This window comes from Rhea pennata, chromosome 3 (assembly GCF_028389875.1).
Source record: "Rhea pennata isolate bPtePen1 chromosome 3, bPtePen1.pri, whole genome shotgun sequence".
Taxonomy (NCBI): Eukaryota; Metazoa; Chordata; class Aves; order Rheiformes; family Rheidae; genus Rhea; species Rhea pennata.
The window spans coordinates 31,597,302-31,619,453 of NC_084665.1; the positions used below are offsets into that span (position 1 = coordinate 31,597,302).

General features: G+C 39.2%; 1 protein-coding gene across 2 annotated transcripts in view; it reads left to right on the forward strand.

The window, feature by feature from the left end:
* CRIPT (CXXC repeat containing interactor of PDZ3 domain) overlaps positions 1-22,152 on the forward strand; it is a 49,912-nt gene that overhangs the window by 15,244 nt on the left and 12,516 nt on the right. For both annotated transcript variants that reach the window (XM_062571928.1, XM_062571929.1), the window contains exon 5: positions 21,462-21,615. In XM_062571928.1, the coding sequence (XP_062427912.1) occupies positions 21,462-21,615 (154 nt within the window). The remainder of the gene's footprint in view (positions 1-21,461; positions 21,616-22,152) is intronic.

Consider the following 22,152-nt stretch of genomic DNA (forward strand, 5'->3'; position numbering starts at 1 on the left):
CTTTTCATTTGGGTAACTATAACTTAAATACTTGCTTCTTTAGCAAGAATTTTAGGAGACTAAGGTGTGTTAATGAGAAGTGAGAACAAAGCTGTGAAATAGCTGTTTCTCATGCGAGGATTCTCTAAACATACCAAATATCAGGTTATCAGTTTCTGGCAATTGTTTTTCCTGTTAGTACCATCAAACTGTGATTCAGAAGCTGTTTCTATTTAATTCTTGATTGGAGTGACAAATTCTTCCTTAGATTTTGGATCTTTTTATTGGACTCCAAGCGTAATGATGGTGGCTGCCCTGTTGTCCATAAAGTGATCTGTTACATGTTCAATCTCAGTTTAGTATTCTAAAATCTTATATGTCTGGATAAAAGTTTGCAGGAGCAATGTTCTTAACTTCTGAAAAAGAGCTCTGAAATGAGCCAATATTTGTTTTCCAATAATCAACATTTAAGTATATTTCATTTAATCAGAAACCCTCTCTAGCACTCACTGTGTATTCTTATTTCCCATAAAAATAGTTAGATCCTTTTTTATGTAGAATGGAGTATATGGTTGAGAATCTAACTGAAAACGAGTTCCTTTCTTCATCTTGGAAGTTAGATACTCTGACAACCTTTGAGAGATAAGGTATGGATTCAGCTTATGTAGCTTTTTGCTCAGCTTCTTGCTTTCTGAGCATCTCATGCTTCAGCCCCCAACAACACACAGGCTTTTGTGCAGGAGAGCTGCAGGGCCCATCTCAAGGCTGAAGATCCCACTGCATATGAGTTGGCCTGATGGCGAGGCACAGGAACACCAGAGTTTCTTGTGGAGCTAGCTGCAAAGGACACCGCTGCAGTCCCATTATCTGTGTCATTAGCTGAATCGGCTTTGCAACACACCTCAGAATCTCACTTGGTCAAGATGGAGATGACAATGATATCTCACACATTGTGAAAATGTAGCTGTTCTTGACTTTTTCACAGCAGGCACTGTGATTAAAAATAAGGAATTACCGTGCTTCTGCATGGGCACTCCAGCAGGTTTCAGAGCTTCAGCAGCTGTAAGAACAATCTGGTAAGCTGTTCTTGAGTTACAGAAAAAAAACTAGGATCTTACAAACCCTATTGCTACTGTTGATACTCCTTGCAAAGGAAGGTGAGATGATCCTACTGTACGCCAGATACAGTCCTTCAAATTCTAGCACCAAGTAACTAAATGCGCTCCTGTAATAGAAGCATTTCATTACTATCTTTCCAAAGCTTTAGGGCTTGTGAAGAGTACTGGATTGGCAATTCTAAAGCCCTGAGTTCTGCTCTTTATCTAGAGACCAGGTATTTTTTGTTTCTGACAGTCTGTAGATTATGCAAAAATTAACAAAAGGTCTCTTCCTTTCTAAACTAAGTTTCCCTGGACCATGAAGACTGCTTTCCTCAATGGCTAGCTATCAGAGATGGCCTCCGCACTGAGCATTTACCTAGTTCTTGCAGAAAGGGGGAACACTTCCTCAACGCTTCTTACATCTTCTGTGGTGCCAATACTTTTGTTGATTGTAAATACTGTGCCTGGACATAGTCTACATATCATGCTATACATACCTTACGTACCTCATTTTTTCTGATTTTGCTAGATATGTGGCCCTCTGTACAGTTAGAGCCATACTGCTTTCACTTCATGTGAACACTTGGATACAGATACTTGGCTCATAGATGATATTAGCCAGTAAGTCACACTGAGGAGATTCTAGTTCAATGAGATGCCTGACTTCAAGTAAATCATCAACCTGGATTGAATTCAACATGCTTGCATACTGAGATGTGCATACGTACATTTTCTTAATTTAGCATCTCATTTATTTAAAACATAGTTATTAGCACAGTGATGTATTGTAATTAAAGATACAAACCTTACAGTCTTCAACTATAGATTTCAACAAATCTGTGGAAAAATATTACAGGAGAAATAAATGTATTTTCCTGAATTAAAAACATTTCAATGTGACTCAAATACTCTGTATTGAAAAGGCTATTACCCTGGCTATTAAGAAATAAAAATTGATTGTACACAACAATATATAATTTGGTTAAAAAAGAGTTTGACATACAAGTGCATTTATAATATCTTAGATGTTGGTTATCGTTACTCTATTCTGCTTCGTAGAATTCTCTCTTAAAATATTTTTGGTATTTCTTTTTGAATATTAAGTTGCTATTACAGTCTATGTTATGTGAATGTTATGGTAGTCTTGGGGTTCATTTAAAGGAAGCATTAGGGACCTATGCTGCTATTAGCATAAGCCAGTGAAGTACATACCTCACATCATGTGGTTCAGCTGTGGTTGAGCCACTTGCAATCCCTCCAAACCCAGTCTTTATCAGCCTGGAGTTGCATCAGCACCCACTCGTTTTAATCCATGTAGGTTATAAATATATTGGCAATCTTCAGTAGTCAGCGTATGAAAACCCCTGCTTTTCCAGTGAGATAACTGTCAACCAAAACAAAGACACCGTATTTAGTCAGTATGTTCTATTTTCAGTGGATTATCAGCCTTGTTGCCACAAATATAAAGCCAGCTTCAATATCACCGTGTGCTGCAGTTCAGAATACACTAGGAATATAGAAAGGTCACTGACAAACATTTAATTGTATTTGGCTCTATGTTGTGTATGTGGATTTTTTTAAAAAATGTGTGAAGCATCTTCATTATTTGATACCTTACAAACTAATCTGGCAAATGTAGCAAATGACCATCAGGGCCATCAGGAGCTGCCAGTAAGACATGTGCACTTGGTGGTTAGCTCTTTGCTGAACATGTAACAGAATATAGCCTTCATACAGACTTAGGTCCCTGTCAAGTCCCTCCCTGTGTAGAAGTCTGGGCAATAGGAAAATATTTGCAGCATGTTTAAGAGGCTATTTCTGTTCGGGGTGAGGAGCCAACTCCTCAGTTAAACACCTCTCACAGGGAGCACTCTCCTGCCACCCCTTTTCTGCCTGTAGATGATGGCCAGTGTTTTGCATGCAGGCTTTCAAAAAATGTGATTGGAAAATGTCAGAAAAGACAGTAATTCCATGACTCAGAAGAGTCCTGCCATGAAAGAGCTGCAAACAACTATATAAAACATATAAAAATTATAACATGTAAACCCTAATTTCCCACAGAAAAAAAAATCTGAGATCACTGACATAATCTTTGCTGTTGATTTAAACGAACAGCAGATAATCTGTTGCTGTTGTCTGTAAAAGACATATGCCTACTGTGGAAGGGAGATGGTATCCCAGGACCTGGGGTGGAGGGTGGTTTCCAGCCGTGCACCTTGTAGCTGCTCCCCGCAGGGCTTTTCCCTGCTCAGGAGAGGAGGTACCGCAGAGCTGTCTGCCCGCTTCCGTGTGGCTCGCAGGAAGCACAGCATTACTGCAGTATCAGGACTTCAGTCCTGGCTGCCAATCCATCCCTTAGAGTGGTTTCATCACTTCTTAATCTTTGTTCTGAAAATCAGACTTGCCTCTTGCGCCCTTCCTATGGCACTTGACAGGTTATTTGTGAATATATACATAGCTATTTTGTGAGTTCACATAGGGCAACCAACTTTCTTTCTTGGTAAGTTTTCAATGTATGTCTGAAAATAGAAAGAGCATAAATGCCAAATGAATGATGGGAATGATCCTGGAAGAAAAGGTGAAGTCTAAATTAAGGACTGAAGCAGATTTCTGTGCCAAGTCTATGGGGTTGCCCGTGGTCACAGCAGTGTAAGTACAAACCAAAGACTGTACACACTGAGCTTTCAAACTGTGGTTTTCGAGCCTGCATGTTTTCCTATTAGTACCAACAGGAAATTTATTACAGCATTGGGAATTCTGAAAAAGTCCTGAGAAAGTCAGATGCGTAAAGCATGTTAGTTGTAGATAGACAGTACACATTTAGAGAGATTTTACAGGTGAGATACTGAGCACTTGAGAAACTGCTTTGGATTTGAAAACACGGTCAACACTTATGCTTCTCCCTCAGTTTCAGAATAAAAATCGTCTTCCGTATTTTGAAGGATGGAGTCCCTGGGAACAATCATTCAGTTCAGGAAGATGAGATTTTAAATAAAAATTTTATTTTGACAAACCTTTTAACACTTATATCTGGGAATGTAATCTGATTTTATATAACTAATAAAATATGTCTTTAAAATTCTGGATATTTGTGTTATAGTTGAATTCCAATTTCCATCTAAATATAGCTTAATGCTAATCATGAGTAAAAAATAATCAGCTCTAAGAAATCAGTTAGCCCTTTTCTAAGAAAATATAAGCATTAGAAATCTGAATAAAGGCGTATCATGCTGAATAAGTGCTTGTATATGTAGAGAGTGCATCTTACTCATTAGCAAAAAGAAGACACAATTTAATGCAGAGGCTGTATTTTGCTATAGTTTGTATTAAAGTTGACCAATCAATGAGAATCAAACTTCTTTAGGGAAGTAACAAAAATATGGAAATGGAAAAGAAGATAAAATCAACCATTTAAGTAAAGAATTTCCATTTGCTGAATTAGCAGGCTGTACTATCCTTGCCCGTTCCAAATTATATAAACTTAAAAAAAAATACCCTGGAATAAGTACTGGGGATATAAAAAGAGAAAGCTTTAGGGAAGCAGCACTTGTATAGACAAAGTGTAAGGCATAAGAGAGAAAAAAAAAAAAGGAAATGCTACAGGAGAGAAAAAGATCTACTGGTTTATTTACATGTCACTTTAACAAATAACTGCAGTGAGTTTCAGCTGCAGAAGGATTTCGAGATGAAGCTAGAGAATGTAAAATTTGGATTAAATTTGTTGGCCATCAGCTTTCAGACCTCTAGCTGTAGAAGTAAATGTAAGTCTTAATCACTTTTAATGGGTATCTGCAGCAATGAGCTCTGGATTGCTTTATCATATAGTTACCCATGAATTCCCCTTTCATGCTCCTCAAACTATCCACTTAATAGACTGTGTTTTATATATCTCTTTAAGTATTCTGTATTACTTTGCTGGGCATTAACAGCAGTACCACAGTAGTATTTTTTCCTCCTTCATTCCCTTTACTGTTATCTCCCCTTTTATTTCATTTAATTGAGCACAAAATCCAAGACTCTGAAAAACACACCTTTGCCATAAAATAGCTGGAGAACAACTAACTTGTCAAAGAAGAGACAAAGTGGTGCTTATAGAGGGATAGCAGGTCAATATCTGTGACAAATACTTTATTATGACCTTCATCAAAGAAAGCATCACCGAGTAGACCTGAAAGGACAGAGATGAGCTTTCAATGGAAAGGAAATATTTGACCTATGGAAAATTCTGCTGTAAAAGGATAGCACTTTACCACAAGGTGGTATGGCAACAAATGAGCTGTACAGCCTAGAAAGCCAAAGAGAAATTTGCCCAGTGGGAAATGCAGACATACATTCCAATTCTTGAAAATAGCTTTAATAGAGATGTATTCTGACCTGAAGAAACCTGCAGTTAACCTATAGAATTATTTTGAAGACTCAGTAGTTCTAAGAAGAGGTAGGAGTTTGCATTCAAACCTGCCCTTTCCTCTTTCCATTAATTCAATAAAGTTCGGATTCAAATGGGTTCAAATTCTTTGACTTAACTGCATTTCCTGACTGGAACCATCCACCTGGATCTGAATTTTGCTGAGATTTGACCAAGTTTGAATTCTGACAAATTTCAATCCTAGTCACAATGTGACAAATTTCTAGGATTAAGAATGTTTGTTTTACTGATTGCAAGTCAAGGCACAGTGACATGTCCTTCTAAATGCAATTTCTTAAAATACTTATAAAGTCAGTTTTTAATATTTTGTCAATGCCATGGATTTGTTATACAGAAAAAGTTTTTGAAAATCAAACTAGTTTACAAGTAGTGAGACGGCTGAGATGAGGGGATGAGAAAAAAAGCTCTCCCATGCACACTGCAGCACTAGAGAAACCTTGTGCCAAACATTTGAATTACAGTGAAAGAAAAATCCAGTCGACACAGAGATGTCATGATCTCTGAATGAAATGAGAGTCATGGCAAAAGTGCTAGATAAATCATTACTTTCCATCTCACAAATAAAAGATGGCAGACCAGAAAGCTGTGATAAAAATAATGAGCATTTATTTGAGAGGAAAGAAGTGTTCCAGGATTAAGAAAAGCTGAGCAGAAGAAAAGGCAATTTATTTAAATAGGTTTTGTGGGTAAAGCAATTTTTACATTTTCCATAGTGTAACTTTCTTCCCCACAGCTTGTCTGCCTTTTTCTTCATTTAAATCCTTCTGTAAGTCATTGCTGCAGTGCTACCTAAAAATGCATTTAACAGCTCTTAACAATGTTACACTGTTATCATAGCCTGAAACATATCAAAGAACTATGCAGCTTGCCAGTGGAAAAAGAGAGGAAAATGCCAGATCAACCCAGGGAAAGAAAGGGAAGACAAAATCAGACTAAGTGTAAGGGATGAGCCTGCGAATCTCTTTTTCTCGTCACCTGCTGAGTGTTCGTTTTCTTTAAATTGCTCCTAGACAGTCTTCTTGGTCTCAAGAGTGCGGGCCATAAGGACTCTGAACTAATGTATGACCTGCTTCAGTGAGCACTTAGGCATGAGTGTCACTTTACTCATGTTAGCTCCAGCAAACTCCGTGTGAACTGAGATAGTGCATATGTATAAAGGCTTCCGAGATCTGGTCTTTGTTTTTAGTACGATCAGATTATCATACATAATTGAAGGGGAAGCCTATTAAGATGGCACTTGAAAGGATTCTCAGAGTGGAAGATAAAAACAAAATAGTTTATGTGACCGTTTGTTCTTACTTTCGTTTCATTAATGACAAATATGTTTGTGACTACTTCTGGTTTTTCTCTTTCTAGTTGGCCTTATCTTGACTGTCTCATAAAAAACCCTCCTAAAATGCCTATCCTTGACATACTTTCACCGAAAGAAATTAAGGGACTTTCTAACCTACCGTTATGTGCTTATCCAGCGTTGAAAACATAACAAGAGCAATAGTAGGAGTAATAATACTTATAATGGATTTCTAAAGGAATCTGATGAGGAAGCTAGAGCACACAAATGTAATGTGTGGGAGTAAAGTTCAGATTATTTATAATTCTTGTTATTAAAAATGGAGGAAAAGGAATACAAACTCTGGGCAGTTCTGGAAGCAAGATCTTTTCCTATCTTAACAAAGAAACAACTTTTCCATTAAAAAGACACTTTGCACATACATCTGACAGGGCAGACCTATCAGTTCAAATAGTCTATTATAGCAACAGAACATCTCATTAAGTAAAAATAATCTCTCGAGAACTAGAAATATGATGCTGCTCAGAAAAGAAGAAACCAGCCAGCACCTAGGCTGTATCGTTTGTGTCAGGAGTGTTTGTCTTTCATGACCTTAGGAGGCACATGCTGAAATCTTACCGTGGCTGAGATCTGTAAGACATTTTTTCCCCTACCTCAGGAACCCATGGGCTCCTGAAGTGGTTCATAGTTAGGAAATGACAATTACTGCCCAGGGGCTCTCCTGCCCTTTTGGAGGAAGGGGATGTAGCTGGTCTGAGTGTCCTGTTGAGCCTCGGAGTGATTCCAAGATAGTGGCACCAGCAGGCCCAGTTGGCTCTGTCCCTTTGGCAGCTGGTTCTTCAAGACCCCCTGTGCCAGCACAGCTGGATGCCTACCACACAGCAGAGCCTTGCCATGAGCTATGCATGGCATGCAAGAGCATATGCATGAGCGCTTTTGGGGTATATCTCAAAAGCTGTATGTTGTCCATTCCTGCTCAGCGCTTTTCTCAATCCTCAAGCTACAGACGTGTTTAGAAGTATAGATGTAACAGGGAATTTAGAAGCCACCTCCAAAAGAAAGATATAAAATGATATTACTGTCATGGACTAGCTGTTGAAAAGACAGTTTTGGGTGATCAGCAAGGTGTAATGGCTGTCTCTCATCAGAGACCAGAGCTTTGCTCTCTGCAAACAGACGTCAAGAGAGCAGAAAGAAGAGAGGATCAGAGACGGACCCCACACTGTCCTAACATTAAGACCGAGCCATGAGGAGGTTCTGAGAGCCTTCCTCCATAACCCTGTCAGACCAGCATGATTGTAGTTTTTGGACCTGACAGGGCAAAAGGACCTCTGTTCACAGCTAGGAAGGGAATAGGTAGAAAAGAACCCAGTTATCTCAACTTCTGAGAATGCCTCTCCTTATTGACTGGTATTGAATTTTATCTTCTTAGGGGAAGGACCTCTTTACACAAACTGTCAAAACGTTCCTTCAGAAGGTGCAGACCTTACTGGGTGATGCATGACTCCATTTATCTGTAGTGATTTGAGCCAAGAAAATCTAAGCACTGATGAGCTGAACAATTAATTTCACATTTACAGATGACAATTTCTACCAACACTGTCTGGGATGGAGAAATCAGGAAAAGGCAAATCCAGGGGAGATATACCCATCCAGCAGTGGGTGAGCAAAACACAGCAGAGGTAAAAGTGGTGTCGTGCCAACAAGACAGGCTTGCCTGCAGCTGGGAAAAGGCTGTGGTATCCCATAGGTGCCTGTGCCTGGAGCACAGCCTGTCCTGCCTGGAGGATCTCCTGTCTGCCCCAGTGATCTTCCATCCTGTTAGTCAGATCTTGAGGCTGCCAGTGAGGGCCCAGTCTGGTGCCCAGCATGGCCCAGTATGGTGCAACCTGGCACAGAACAGTATGGCAAGGACTCAGCACAGTATGGCCTGGCACAGCACAGTTTGGTGTGGCATGGCACAGCTGCCTGCCCCTCAGCTCTGCTCCATGCTGCCTGGCACCTGCATCTCTGCACATCCTTTCCCGTATCTCACATCCTGCTAAAGCTGCCCTTGGGTGATGGTAAACAGCCTGTCTTGATGAGTCTTGATTCATGTATCATATCAATCCAACCATCCAGGCTTTTCCCAGTGATTGCACTTAGCTCGTGTTACTAGGAAATCGGTTTTGTGCTGTGTTTGGAAGATGTTCATTACAAAGATTGTAAAGCTGTTAGAGCAGACACACAACTGGTGTGGGCCTCCCAGTACTAGCAGGAGCTCTGTACGTATCAGTAAGTAAAAGACAGGTTTGCCGTGTCTGACAGCAGAGAGAAATGGCCAGGCTCTGTTCTTGTCAGATCAGAACAAGGTGAAGTCTGTTCGTATATATTATTTTTGGGCAACATTGCATGCATTGGGCAACTTACAGTAGTGGATGTTCTGGATCAAACGGTAGATAACTTGGGCATGTGCTCTGATTTTGTTGTTCACAGGAAGTATGGCATTATTGGTTTTTCTTTTACTCAAGCCCATGGCTGAAATTAATCTCTGAACCCCGTGGAGCAACATGTGATATCTACAAGAGAGATGGTGCCCATCCCTTTCCAAAGAGAGGTCAAGGAAATGATAGACTTACCAGCCTAACTTTGTGTCCAGGAGATTTATTGCATAAAACACAGAAGAAAGAATATGTGAGTACCTAGAATATAAGCTGATAAGCATGCATCCACAACACCCCTACGCCAATCTGTCAACAGACAAACGAGTCTAATTTGCTTCTTTAAGAGCATAACTAGTCTAGCAAGCAAGGCAGAAACAGTAGATGTATATATAGAAAATAACTACTTATGTAGCACTATGGTAGAAAAGTATATGGGAACAAAGGTGAATTATAAACTACGTCTGAGTCAACTAAATAGTGTCATTCTAGGCTGAATGGACAGGGCTGTCATATTTTAAACACAGGAAGTAATTATTCTGCTCTACTTGATCCTTTTAAAGACTCAGTGGGAGAACTCTGTCCTGATGACAGATTTTAGAAAACACAGTTGAAAGAAAAGCTTAAGGAATGGGTTTGTTTGCTTAAAAAAAGGGAAGCTTATGGGTAGAGATTCCAACAGTTTTCCAGTGCATAAATGGATGTTATAAAAATGGCCATGTTCAGCTGTTCTTTGTCCTTACTGTAGTAAAATAGTCCTATATTAAGTGTGTATGTTCTGTGCTGAAAATTGCTGCAATTTATTTTCATCATCCTATTATGTTAAGTGCTAGAATGGATTGTATAGGAATGCTGCATAATTACCTTCATTGTAGCTTGAAGAAAACAGACAAATATCTTTCCATCTAAACATGCTTGAGCTGGCTTTAATGCATAGAGTCAGACTATGCTGTCTCCTGGCCCTGCACTCTTATGGTTCAAAAATTCCATTCCAGTTCATCTTTTAGGCAAAAAACTCTCTGAGGCAAGGCATATCACTCATCATTAACTTTGTGCAGTTCTTGAAACAATGATGTTCTGTACAGTAAGTACATCTGCCTGCATATTTATCTAGAGAGTAGTTAAGAATTAATGCTACAGATCACAAATGCTAAATAAATAGTATCCTGGAAAATATGAGGTAAATATACCTAGAATGGTTGTCTAAGATGCGTATTTATGTTTATTTATATTTTTTTGCTATGCACTCATATAAATATGTTTTCTTTCTATATTAAAATATATTAAGCTGTATACCAACATTTTCAGGCATGTGATATCATTATTCAGCTAAAATATATACTATAAACAATGTTTTTACAAAGGTCTGTTTTTAATTGATGACTCTGCTACAGAAAAGAAAATTGTTCTAATTCTCCCAAAGTTTGCCTACCCCCTTTAATCCACCTACATGTGATTAGATGGAGAAAAAATTCCTGTCTCACAGAACTTTCAAAACAAGTCTTAGTCCACACAGTGTGGATTTTTTACCAGCTTTCACAGTTCTTCATAACAAGCAAACCTAAAAACCCTAACAACCAACCACCTATAGGCACCCTTAAAAGAAAAGAGAAGAACCCTTCCCAACCATCAAAGTGCTTTCTGCTCATAGCAGTCACCTGGGATGAAAGATACTTATGCAGAGATGCCTGTTGTATTTGAATCAGACCAGCTCATTGAATCTCCCTGTATTGTACTTTAAAAGAGCCTAAGGGAGGAATGAGAATAGGAAGCATCCTTTCCAACCTCCAACTGGGCTTCACAGAAACCATATGAATAAGAACTAAAAAAAAAAACTAAGAGAAGAGCAATTGGAAAGACAGATAGGGAGAGCCTAACAGTTCTTAAGAAGAGCAATCCTTCAAGAATTCATCCTGAAGATGTGTAGATGGTAGGGACAGATGTACAGAAAATTAAAGTAATTGATGAGCAGTTAGATAGTAATGTCATACTTTGTGCTAACTGTAAGCATGTAGCCAATGAAATCAGCGGGCAGTAGGCTTTAGGACTGGATTTCTATTAAGTTGATGTCACCTCTTCTGAACTTCAGGACCAAACATATTCATGAATATCCCTTAATTTCAGAACAGACCAGGTGCCATAAACCATAAAAAGTTCCTTTTACTACTAGTGTTGTATCAAAATACCAGCAAAGATGGAACTAACGTTATTGCCAAGAGGCAATGGGCGCAAACTGAAACAAAGGAAATTCCACTTGAACATAAGAAAACACTTTTTCACTATGAGGGCATATTGCCCAGAGAGTTTGTGGACTCTCTATCCTTGGAGATATTCAAAACTCAGCTTGACACAGTCCTGGGCAACCTGCTCGAGCTTACCCTGCTTGAGCAGGGGAATTGGACCGGAAGATGTCCAGAGATCCCTGCCAAACCCAACTGTTCTGTGATTCTGATTCTGTAAAAATGTTATAGCATATAAATAACATAACAGTAAGTTCCTTGAAATTCCGTACATGATGCCCTCATTTGGTGGTGGTGGTGGGTGAAGTGGTTCTGCATCCTCCTTATTGATTAGAATGCACTGGAAATGTAGAAGAATATGAATTCAGTCTGAACACTGCAAGCACTTTTCTTACAAGGGTAGCATAAGACAACCAGGTATGTAAAGCTAATAAATTATTTAGATGTTTTTATGAGCAGTATACAGTGTAGCTGCTCTTGCAATAGTTTCTAAGTTGAAGAAATTTAGGCGCAGTGGATGAGCAGTAGATTATATATAGAATTACATGGGACTATCAGTAATCATTTTTGTAATACCAGTAACAGTGTCTTGGAATTTCAAATAGCTTTTCAAATATGCATAAGCATTCACGTATATGTTTGCCTAAGCTGTATTTTATTTTATATGTGACTATAGAAAAAATAATGATGCACTCTTATACACTTTTGCAGAAGGTCTTCTAACATCTATTTCAGTTCAATTTTGTACAATGATCAAAGCAGACTACAAAGTAGTAGCTTAAACAGCAATTCTTTTATCCATTTGCATGGGTACTCTTAGTAAAATTTATTTTGCTAGCATGCTACTTGTCTTTTTCCCTTTTTAAGTTTTGGCTTTTTGGACAGTATGATGAGAGCGCTGTTGAGAGTCTTCGGCACTATTATAGCACAAAAAATAAATTATCCAGCATAGTGAGAGTGAGGCATTAACATTTAAAAGTGTTTAAAAGTTTACCAAACATTTAAAAGTGAATCAGGCTTCCAAACTGTGAAGCTGATTTAGAAATCGTAGCATTTTTGCCACAAATAATTTTTGGGGAAGGGACTTGGCCTTTTTATTTTTGAGGTCTTGAGTTTTAATATTTTTCATCTTTCACTGTAGTCCTAGAAGCAGTTAACTTACTTTTCTCCTCTCTCTCTCTTTTTTTTTTCTTTCTTTTTTTTTTTTTTTTTTTTTTTTTTTTAATGAAAGCTGAGCTGGAAACCTTAAGTCAACAGATTACAGATCCATGCAATAATTACAAGAGTTTACAGTGCTGTGATTTTACCTTCTATCCAACACAATAAAGTCTCAAGTGCACTGTAGGTCATTCCTGGTATATGTTTATCTCACCTGTTAGTGATAGAAGTCTTCTGTGTCTTCTGTCAGGGCAACTGTCTTTGTACAAGACACTTATTATCTAGTATAAATCTCCCTTATTGAAAATGAAACCACTTACAAGTGATCCAATTGACAGTGGAAATGGAAAACAGTTATTAAGTACACTCTTATCCTTACTTTTGCATTCTGGAAAAGTTATCCTATGCCTTGCTCAGTTTTTATCTTTTCTAAAATCTGTTCTTTTAACCTTGCCTCACAGGTCAGATTTTCCAAACTTCTTGTTACTCTTGTTCCTTCTGTGGATTCCCTGGTTTCTCTGCATCTCTGCTAAAGAGTGATACACAAAGTAGGACATAGGATTCCAACTAAGAGCTCATCTGTGCTGATGTATGGCAGATTGATTAGCTCTAGTCTTCTATAAGGCATTTATTTCAATGCATCCCAGAGTGATGTTTGTCTCTCTTTACAATACAATCTTGGAATTAGTTTGGGGCAGAGGTCAGGATGTGCAAAGCTGTCAAGACTGCAGGGTTTCCATGCATGATGATCAGCAGAAATGTGGACTCTTTACTATGGTAAAGTTATTCTGTGTCAGTTATTCTCCTGATCATTTGCAATGCTAGCTGCACTGCCTTCTTCTCTCCCACATTCTGTATTTGCCTTCATGTATATTAAGGTTCAGGCTGGCCAAACCTATGGAGAAAGATGCTTCGTGAGTTGTTCGGTATAAATGTAGGTGAGGGCCCAGTGAGAGTCTGATGACAAGGAGGTTGTTGGGAACTCTATAAAGCCAAAGATCAAGGTGTCAGTCCCCATTTTTTATAAGGAACTATATAGTGGTGGAAGTCAGGCAGTGCACCTTCTTTTGGGCCACATAGTGGACACCAAGATATTCAGAGTAGTGGATGGGCCTTGGCAGCATGCTGCATGAACTTGGCGTTGGTGCCCATGTTTCCACATGTATACTGTGGGAAGTTGTGATTTGGACTCTAAAACACTCAGAGAAATGATTGGAAGGCTCAGAATTAACCACAACTAGAATTTGCTGAGCAAATGAAGTTTTTCAGTGAAAAGTGAACCTTCAGGAAGTGAGTAGCACTCTGACACTCTAAATGAGAGAGAAAATTGAAAAATACCACAAAAAGGTGACCCTAGTCCACAGGAAAAGAGCAAATGGAGTTTTCTGCCATCACAAGCTGAGATATTGCTGTGTGTGGAGATAGATGCCAGCATTGCTACTGTCATTTTGCCAAAATCTCCTAAGCACCGACAGCATGACTGCCTGTGACCAGAGACTAATCCAGGGGGATCCTTTGTAGAAAAACGAAATAGCATTGCAGTAATAAACAAATACACTGTTTGTACTGCAAACAAGTGGGATGCTTCAAGAAAAGTAGAAACCAACATGTTGTTGTAAATGCCTGAGTGCCTGAATGCCAGAAGGAAAAGAGGTAAAATTCAGAGCTGAACAGAAGCATTTTTATCCCTCCAAAGGGATAAGAAGTTGTGAAACTTTAGTGAGGCCTCAGGAACAGGGACAAATTACCAGGGAGTAGCAAGCTGTTGTATGGTAGTCAGGATGCACCATGGTAGTTATTTGTATGCCTTCACCCTATGGCAAATACCCTGTTTTGTGGTACAGTTGATATTTGATACACTTATGCACAGCACAACAAATAATTAAGTGTTGCACTATACAGTGGTATTAGATATCAGAGCATGAGTTCATATCATTTGTTAGGCTCCCTGGCTTTGAGCGCTTGCTGAGTAAAGAGCTGGGAGTTTCAGTCAGTATTGTGAATGTTTACTTGGGTCTACAAGTGTTAACGAAGGTTTTGAAATGAATCGTGAAAGCTCAGACTGTGATTCATCTAATCTCTACTGAAAATTCTTTCCGGAGCCAGGTCTTCCTAGCTGAGAATACTTTGTCCTAAGCTCTCACGTGCTTCATTCCTTCTGTGTGATCTGGTTTATTCTCTTAGCAGAAGCCTTGAACCATTTAACGTGAATGGCTTTCACAGTATTAAAATGCAATTTACCTTTTGTCTTAAAGTAGTTCTTCGTGTGCTATTGCTATCATCTCACTATACTCCTGGTTATTTCTTCCTGCAATTTATCCTTCAGATTACTATTCCCCTTTCTTTGTTGTCTAGCCTTGTCTTACCCTCAGAAAATAAAGTTGTTCTGTGACTCATATTCCAGGCAAAATGCCATTCATTTTAATAGAGTGGAGCAAAGTCTATCTTCCTCCTATTAATTTACCCAATTCTGGTTTTTGTTGAGATCATTTTCTATACTTTTAAGTAGACCTTGTTTATTCCCCACATCTTCTACCTGAGGATCTCACCACACTTTACAGTTTAATAAATTAGACCTTCTAACTTCACTATAAAGTATGTAAATCCTAAGATTTCTTTTCTGCAGATGAAAAATTCAGACATAGATAATTTAAGAAATTTGTTAATGGCCATAAAAACTGGTAAATGAGCTGTGATCTGAATCAGTATGATTCTTTACCCTGAGCCAAAACACTTTTTGTAGTGACATTTCTGGCATGATCTGTATCTCAAAGTAAGTTTGGTTTTAATAAAAAAGAGAAATTAGAAAGTATAATTCTTACCCAAGACAAGTTTAAGGCTCGATGAACAATTCTGTCTTGTAGATTGAAAATTCTGATGTGGTCTGTACCACAAAATAACTTAATTTTTTAAGCCAGCTGCCAATGTGCAAGAGAATGAGCAGCCTCTTCATGGACTGCTCATAAACCAGCTCATCAGTTCATCTTTTTTTGTGCCTGGACATCAGTGTGAGTATAGTCACAGGAAAGTAGTAACTTGCTGTCTCAGCCAGCCCTGATAGCTTTTGGAAGAAGATTAGGTTGGGTCTGTTCCCAGCATCATATTGGGAATGAAGTGATATGTCTGTGCATTATGTACTTTTCAGGCAGTCCAGGTCCTAGCAGCGGATATGGTGTTATTTTCCCTTTTCTCTTGTCTCCAGTTAAAAAGGGTTAGATTAAAATCTTTTATGTGACTCCTTGCTTGTCAGTGGGAAAATCTGCTTATGGAACATTGCAGCAGTATCATTTAGTCTTCAGATTTCCGGCTTTGGGCTTGAGGTGGATTTGTAGGTAGGAGAGTGTCTATCCTGAAGATGGGAATATTTGAAACTGGGGCTGTTAGTTTTGGCCTGTGAGCACAATTGATAATAAAGCATAAATCCCACTGGTGCCAGGCACCAGCTTTCCCATCATCATTCTGTCATATCAGAGTACTGCTGATTGCTCTATTTGTCCAGGCTTCTCTGGGCAGTGGAGTAACAGCAATTAGCTGCTGGGCACGTAGATGAACATGACTTGAACCCTGAAGTGGCTGACTGGAAAGCAGCTCTGCAGAGAAAGATCTGGGAGTCCTGGTGGATGACAAGTTGACCATAAGCCAGCAATGTGCCTTGTGGCCAAGAAGGCCAACAGTATCTTGGGTTGCATTAGCGACAGTTTTGCCAGCAGGTTGAAGAGGTGATCCTGCCACTCTACTCAGCCCTGGGGAGGCCTCATCTTGAGTACTGTGTCCAGTTCTGGGCTCCCCAGGACAAGAGAGACATGGAGCTACTGGAGAGAGTCCAGCGTAGGGCTACAAAGATGATCAGAGGGCTGGAGCACCTGCCCTAGGAGGAATGGCTGCGAGAGCTTCTCCAGGGCCTGTTTAGCCTGGGGAAGAGAAGACTGAGGGGGGATCTATAAATACCTGAAGGGAGGGTGTCAAGGGGATGGGGCCGGATTCTTTTCGGTGGTGCCAAGCAACAGGACAAGAGGCAACAGGCACAAACTAAAACACAGGAAGTTTCACCTGAATATAAGGAATAACTTCTTTACTATGAAGGTGACGGAGCCCTGGCACAGGTTGCCCAGAGAGGTTGTGGAGTCTCCTTCTCTGTAGATATTCAAAGCCCACCTGGATGCAACCCTGTCTAACATGCTCTAGGTGACCCTGCTTGAGCAGGGAGGTTGGACTAGATGATCTCCAGAGGTCCCTTCCAACCTTACCGATCCTGTGATTCTGTGGTTCTGTGATTCTCAGAAAAGGATTTTAAAACAAAGTCTCTTGTTCCTTTAGGTCCCTAATAAATGGGTAACAGACTCATTTGTTATCACTGGTCCTCTATTCCTTTAACAATATTTAATCTATCTTTGCAAAATGTGACTGTCAAGTGGGGATTGAAAATGACCCATCCAAGGAACTTAATCTACCCAGGTGCAGTGAGCTTGACACATTGGATTCAGTGGGCATATGAAATATAGCTGATCTGCAGAGCAATTGTACAAGATGTTATGGAGTTACGCTTGTTTCAAAAGTAAAGCAAAGCACATTCCTGAAATTTTTGACTACAAAATGTTTTCCAGTTTTTAATGGCACTCGAGTGTCTTCTGTGAACCTTTTCAGTGTCTCAATACTAAATTAGTGGAGATCAATCAAACAAATATCAAATAGAGCTCTCCACTTTTGATCTGTTTGTAAATTTATGAATTGTATTAGCTCTCTTGGCTACAGAATCACATTAGAAGCTAATGCTCAGTAGACAATCCACCAAACTCAGGTTGGAAAGATTGAAAAAATGATACTCACTTGTCCACTGAGAAAACAGATCCTCTGCCCAGCTACATTGACGTGCATGAGATGTAACCTAAGATAACCCTTCTGATAGCAGGGCCATCTGTACTGACAAATGAGCACATGAATTCCTCCAGAGACCCAGAAAAGCTAGTTGCGCCCTCTTGCATGTTTGTGACAAGCAAAACTTCCTCTTTCCAAAGAACTTGAGATGTGTACAAACAGGAAAATCTGTACTGGGAAAAGAGAACAATGTCAAGAACTTGAAACAATAGAATATCAGGATAAAAATGCTAATAAAGCATCAAATATTCATTCTCTCTCTGCCCTTTCCTGCTAGTAACTTAATAACAGTTTGCCTCCAAACTATCAGTGTGATTATCTTATAGATAATAGGAATTCCCTAATATGTGGTGGGCATTATGTACTTCTGATTTAAAATTATGGTAATTTGTTTCTCATTCACTAAAGAGTTCAGACATGTAGTGAGACCAATAAGCCTACTAGGTGAGCAAATATGATATTGCTATTTGAGAAAACACTGAATCTAGAAAAAGTTAAATATTTTTAGTTTCTTTGATATTAAGTGAGCACAGATCCTGTTTGCAGCCTTTTGAATTTTTAAACCTTGCAAACTACGTGTGTAGTTAAGTTATAAAATTCGTCACCTAGTTTTTATATATTGAGTAAAAACATTCAATTTTTGAATTAGAAATACATTTTTTGAAAAGTCTGGTTGCATATGCTTGTGCTCAAGCAAACCTCTAAGTGTCTGGTGCTAGGCTAAGACCTAAGGCTAAGATAGGGATCTGACTGTCTGCTTGCTACAGGAGCAAGCACTTTGCACTGGTCACTGTCAGAGACAGGGTTTTGGACTAGATGAATATGACCCATCTGCACTAGTAACATCCTTTTACTGAAACTTCATTTCTGAATTGCTGTACTCTCTGGAGACTTGGGTTACTAGCTCCCTGTATATATTTTTTTATGTCACCTCCTAGATAATGAGATATTTTAACAGTAGATTTTGAACTAATTCACAGAATCACACAGAGACCAAACTACGTTAATATTGCCATTAAATGGAACATTTTTCTTTTCTTTTTAAATTAGCCTTTTTTTTAATATATAGACCCTTGGCACCACCTAGTGTTTGAATATGCAGACTAACTCTCTAGACCTCTGGGCACAGAGTAGCTCTACGAAAAGGTTTAACTATAATAAAAACTAGTGGTGCTGGCAACCGTCCCCTAATTAATTTCATGAAATTAAGCTTTTCCAGGTGCGGAATACAAATATACCCGAGGAGAATATGCAGACTCTTTTCCATGGGTATGGCTTCCAATCCCTCTTCTGTCTCATGGTGAGAAGTAGAACTAACAAATCAATTCAGGCTTCCTCGTAGTGTCAGGAATGGACAGATGTGTGCCCATTAGTGACAAATGTACAATACTTATCACAGAAATAAGGAGGTGTTAGATGAATCTTCAGGCATGGCTCAGATGGAGAAAATGATTTTGCTCCTCTCCTAGACTGGTGCCTGCTCCTCACCCAAGCCATAACAGCAGCCCTCGGCATCCTAAATTTAGCTGATGTTTATCCCCCTTTCTAGGGAATGATGTTGACCTTCCAGTTCTTACAGGGAGTTCTTCAGAAACCGAACCATAATTACAAGTGTATGTGATCTATAATTACATATGCAAGTCTGCAAAAAAATCTACCATCAAAGCTTTTCTGTCAAAAAGGTTTGGTTTGCTACCAAAGCATTGATTGCATTAAGATCAATAAAAAAGAAATGTATAGTTTTAGTATAGAATTCTATGGCTTCTAATGAAGCTGAGAGAATGTAGTTTCTGATTTCTGATATATTGGGACCATAACTTGCAGCAGCTGAGTGAAAAGATCTGTGTGAAATGTACAGTGTGGTTAGCCAAGTGTGAAGGGGAAAAAATTGCTGTGATAGCAAATTACGCTTCCTTCTACGTGCTATGAGAAATGTGGTCAAGTAAAAAAGAAAATTACATCTCATTGTCAGTTTATGCCAGGCCTAACGAAAGGCCTGGGAGAGGCCATATCATTTTTAACTGATAGCTTTGCTTGTTTCTTGTGACTCCACGAATGTGACCCAGCTGCTGGTTATTGAGGTGTTGCCAGGAATGGCTGGGAAAAGACAATCTGCTATAGATAACTAGAGATAGAGGCAGAGGATGCGTAGAAGAAAGAACAGAGTGGATATTCAGCATTTAAATGAAACTTTATGGATTCTCATACATACACTGAATTTGGCTATGCAAGGAACAGTTCTGAGTGTTTTTCTGGAAAGGTAATCAGCTGGACTAGAGCCTCACTCATTATTAAAGAAATAGTTGTGATTTTTCTTTTCAGTGGAAACACTTCTTTCTGTGAAAGAATTAGACCTCTGGTCTAAGGTTGTCCTTTACTCTCCCTCTCCAGTAAATGTAGAGAGAAAGCATTTTCAGAAGGTGATTCATTATGAGTATCTGAGATTTATTTCGGCATGAGATCAACCCAGAGCTCACGGGGTAGTTCTTCCCTTCCTGGATTGTAGAAGAAGCCTAAAGGCAAGCTTAGACATGATGCCAATTTTAGATTAGTTAGGTGAGATGAATCCTGTGCTAAGGGAGAGGTAAGAAGCAAGGCAAGGAGAGAACAAATGAAGAAAAATGCACTCGCATCACCTAATACTGTGAATCCCCCTTTCTCTCTCAGGTTTATTCAGCATATAGGAGGAACAGGTGACAGGCTGGACAGTCTTGAGAACTGTGTTCTGCAAGTGCATGAACTGATTGGCAGCACTTGGCATCTCTGTTCCCTGTTGCCCTCTGCCCGTGGATTCCATTTGTATCTGTTTTAGATTGCTTTTTGTTGTACTAGATGATCTGATGAACTCATGAATCTACTCATAAAGCAAATGGCAGGATTAAGCATTTCTCTGGGGACTGATTCCACCCAGGTTAATATTCAAACTTGTTGACAGTACCTTACTTGAGTTGTGTCCAGCTTGATTGTGGCTGGTGAATATAGGTCCTGAGGCTTCCTTCTCTCGTAAGTGTCACAACACAATATCCTAGTCTCTCCTTTAGGGTGAGCACAAAATCCTTACGGAGGGTCCATATCAGCCAATTCTGTAGAAAAAAAAATCTGGGGTTATGTGGATCGTAAGCTGCATATGAGTCAGGCATGTGATATGATTGCAAAACAGACAAATGACATTCTGGGAAGTGTTAATAACAGGGTCATGCAAAAAACAAAGAAGGTCACTTTTCTGGTCTGTTTGGTACTGAATTTTTATTTTTCAGCTTATTTGGGGCACTGTGTTTTAAAAAAGACATAGAAAAACTAAAAAGAGTTGACAGAGAAGCAATGGAATGACAGGCAGCTCAGAAAACCTAACCTCTGAGGAAAGATAGAAGGAAGATAGGCTAAAAAAAAAAAAACACACACAAAAAACAAACAAACAAAAAAAAAAACCCACAGGAAACTGAGGGAAGAGGAAATATAGCAATCTTTTAAGTATGTTTTAAGTTGTTACCCAGTAGATCACTGTTGTCTATGTTCGGTGCAGGCAAGAGGTTAAGAAGTTAAGAAGTTATTAGCTTAATTTTGCAACAAAAGAGATTTCGATTAGCAATTAGAAAATTTTTCTAGAAGATTTTTTCTAGAGAATATAGAAGGGTTTTTCCTAGAGATTTTTTCTAGAAGAGAAATGAAATGGGGGTCAAGGAATGCTACCTGCAATTGTAGAATCACTTTCACTGGAAGCTGTTCAGAAAAGAAGCATTGGTCAGGATATATTGATATATTTCATTCCATGTTGGTGGTCAGGAATAGCTTGATATATTTCATTCCATGGACTAAATGATACTGGGAAATCTCTTCCAGCTTTAGATTTCTAGCTCTCTGTGGTAATGTCAAAATTCAGTAAAAACTGTATTTACTTTGCTCGGATGGAGTGGCAGATATTTGCGACCTTCCCTGTGAATTTAATCATACGCCTGCCTTTTATTCTTACAGCTTGCATTCCTTGGCTGCCTCTCTATGTCCAAATTGCAGTGGAGCCTGACTACCAGCCTGTGAGCACCTGTCTTGGACGAGGACCTTGCTGCCTCCCTTCGCGCGTTTCTCACTTCCATCCTGGGTCGCTGCACTCACTTGCGCTAGAACAAAGGTAATCTGAGCTAGTACAAAAGAAGGCTGTACCCATTCTGCATCATCCACAGAGCACATTTCATCTCTCTTATATAGACTGCAATGACTTCCACTTAATTTTCAGTTAAAATGTTTATTTTGTCATCCAAAGCTCTATAAGGCTTGGACACTGTCTAGGGGTATCTCTACATTAATTGTGCTAGGGTGACTGTCTCGGACCTGAGGTATTCCTGCTGGCTTTAGTGCTAACAGCGGTCTAAACAATAGCAACATGAACCTAAGGATAAGCTGCAGAATCTACCTAAGATGCTAGCTACAAGTATGGGAGCAAGTTCCATGATGCTACAACTACACCTAGATGGAAATCCATGCTATGCAGTTTACAGCCAGTTCAAGTGTGTCTATGACTGTGCATAGATGTTTTTGAGAATTCTTTGAGGATTCCGCTCTTCTGGCTCTTTACATGTGCTGGTGAGATCAGCTCATCTGGTTGCCCGAAACATAAAGGTCTGGGGGTAGCTATTTTCGAAGGAGAACTCTTGAATTTGAGTCTTTC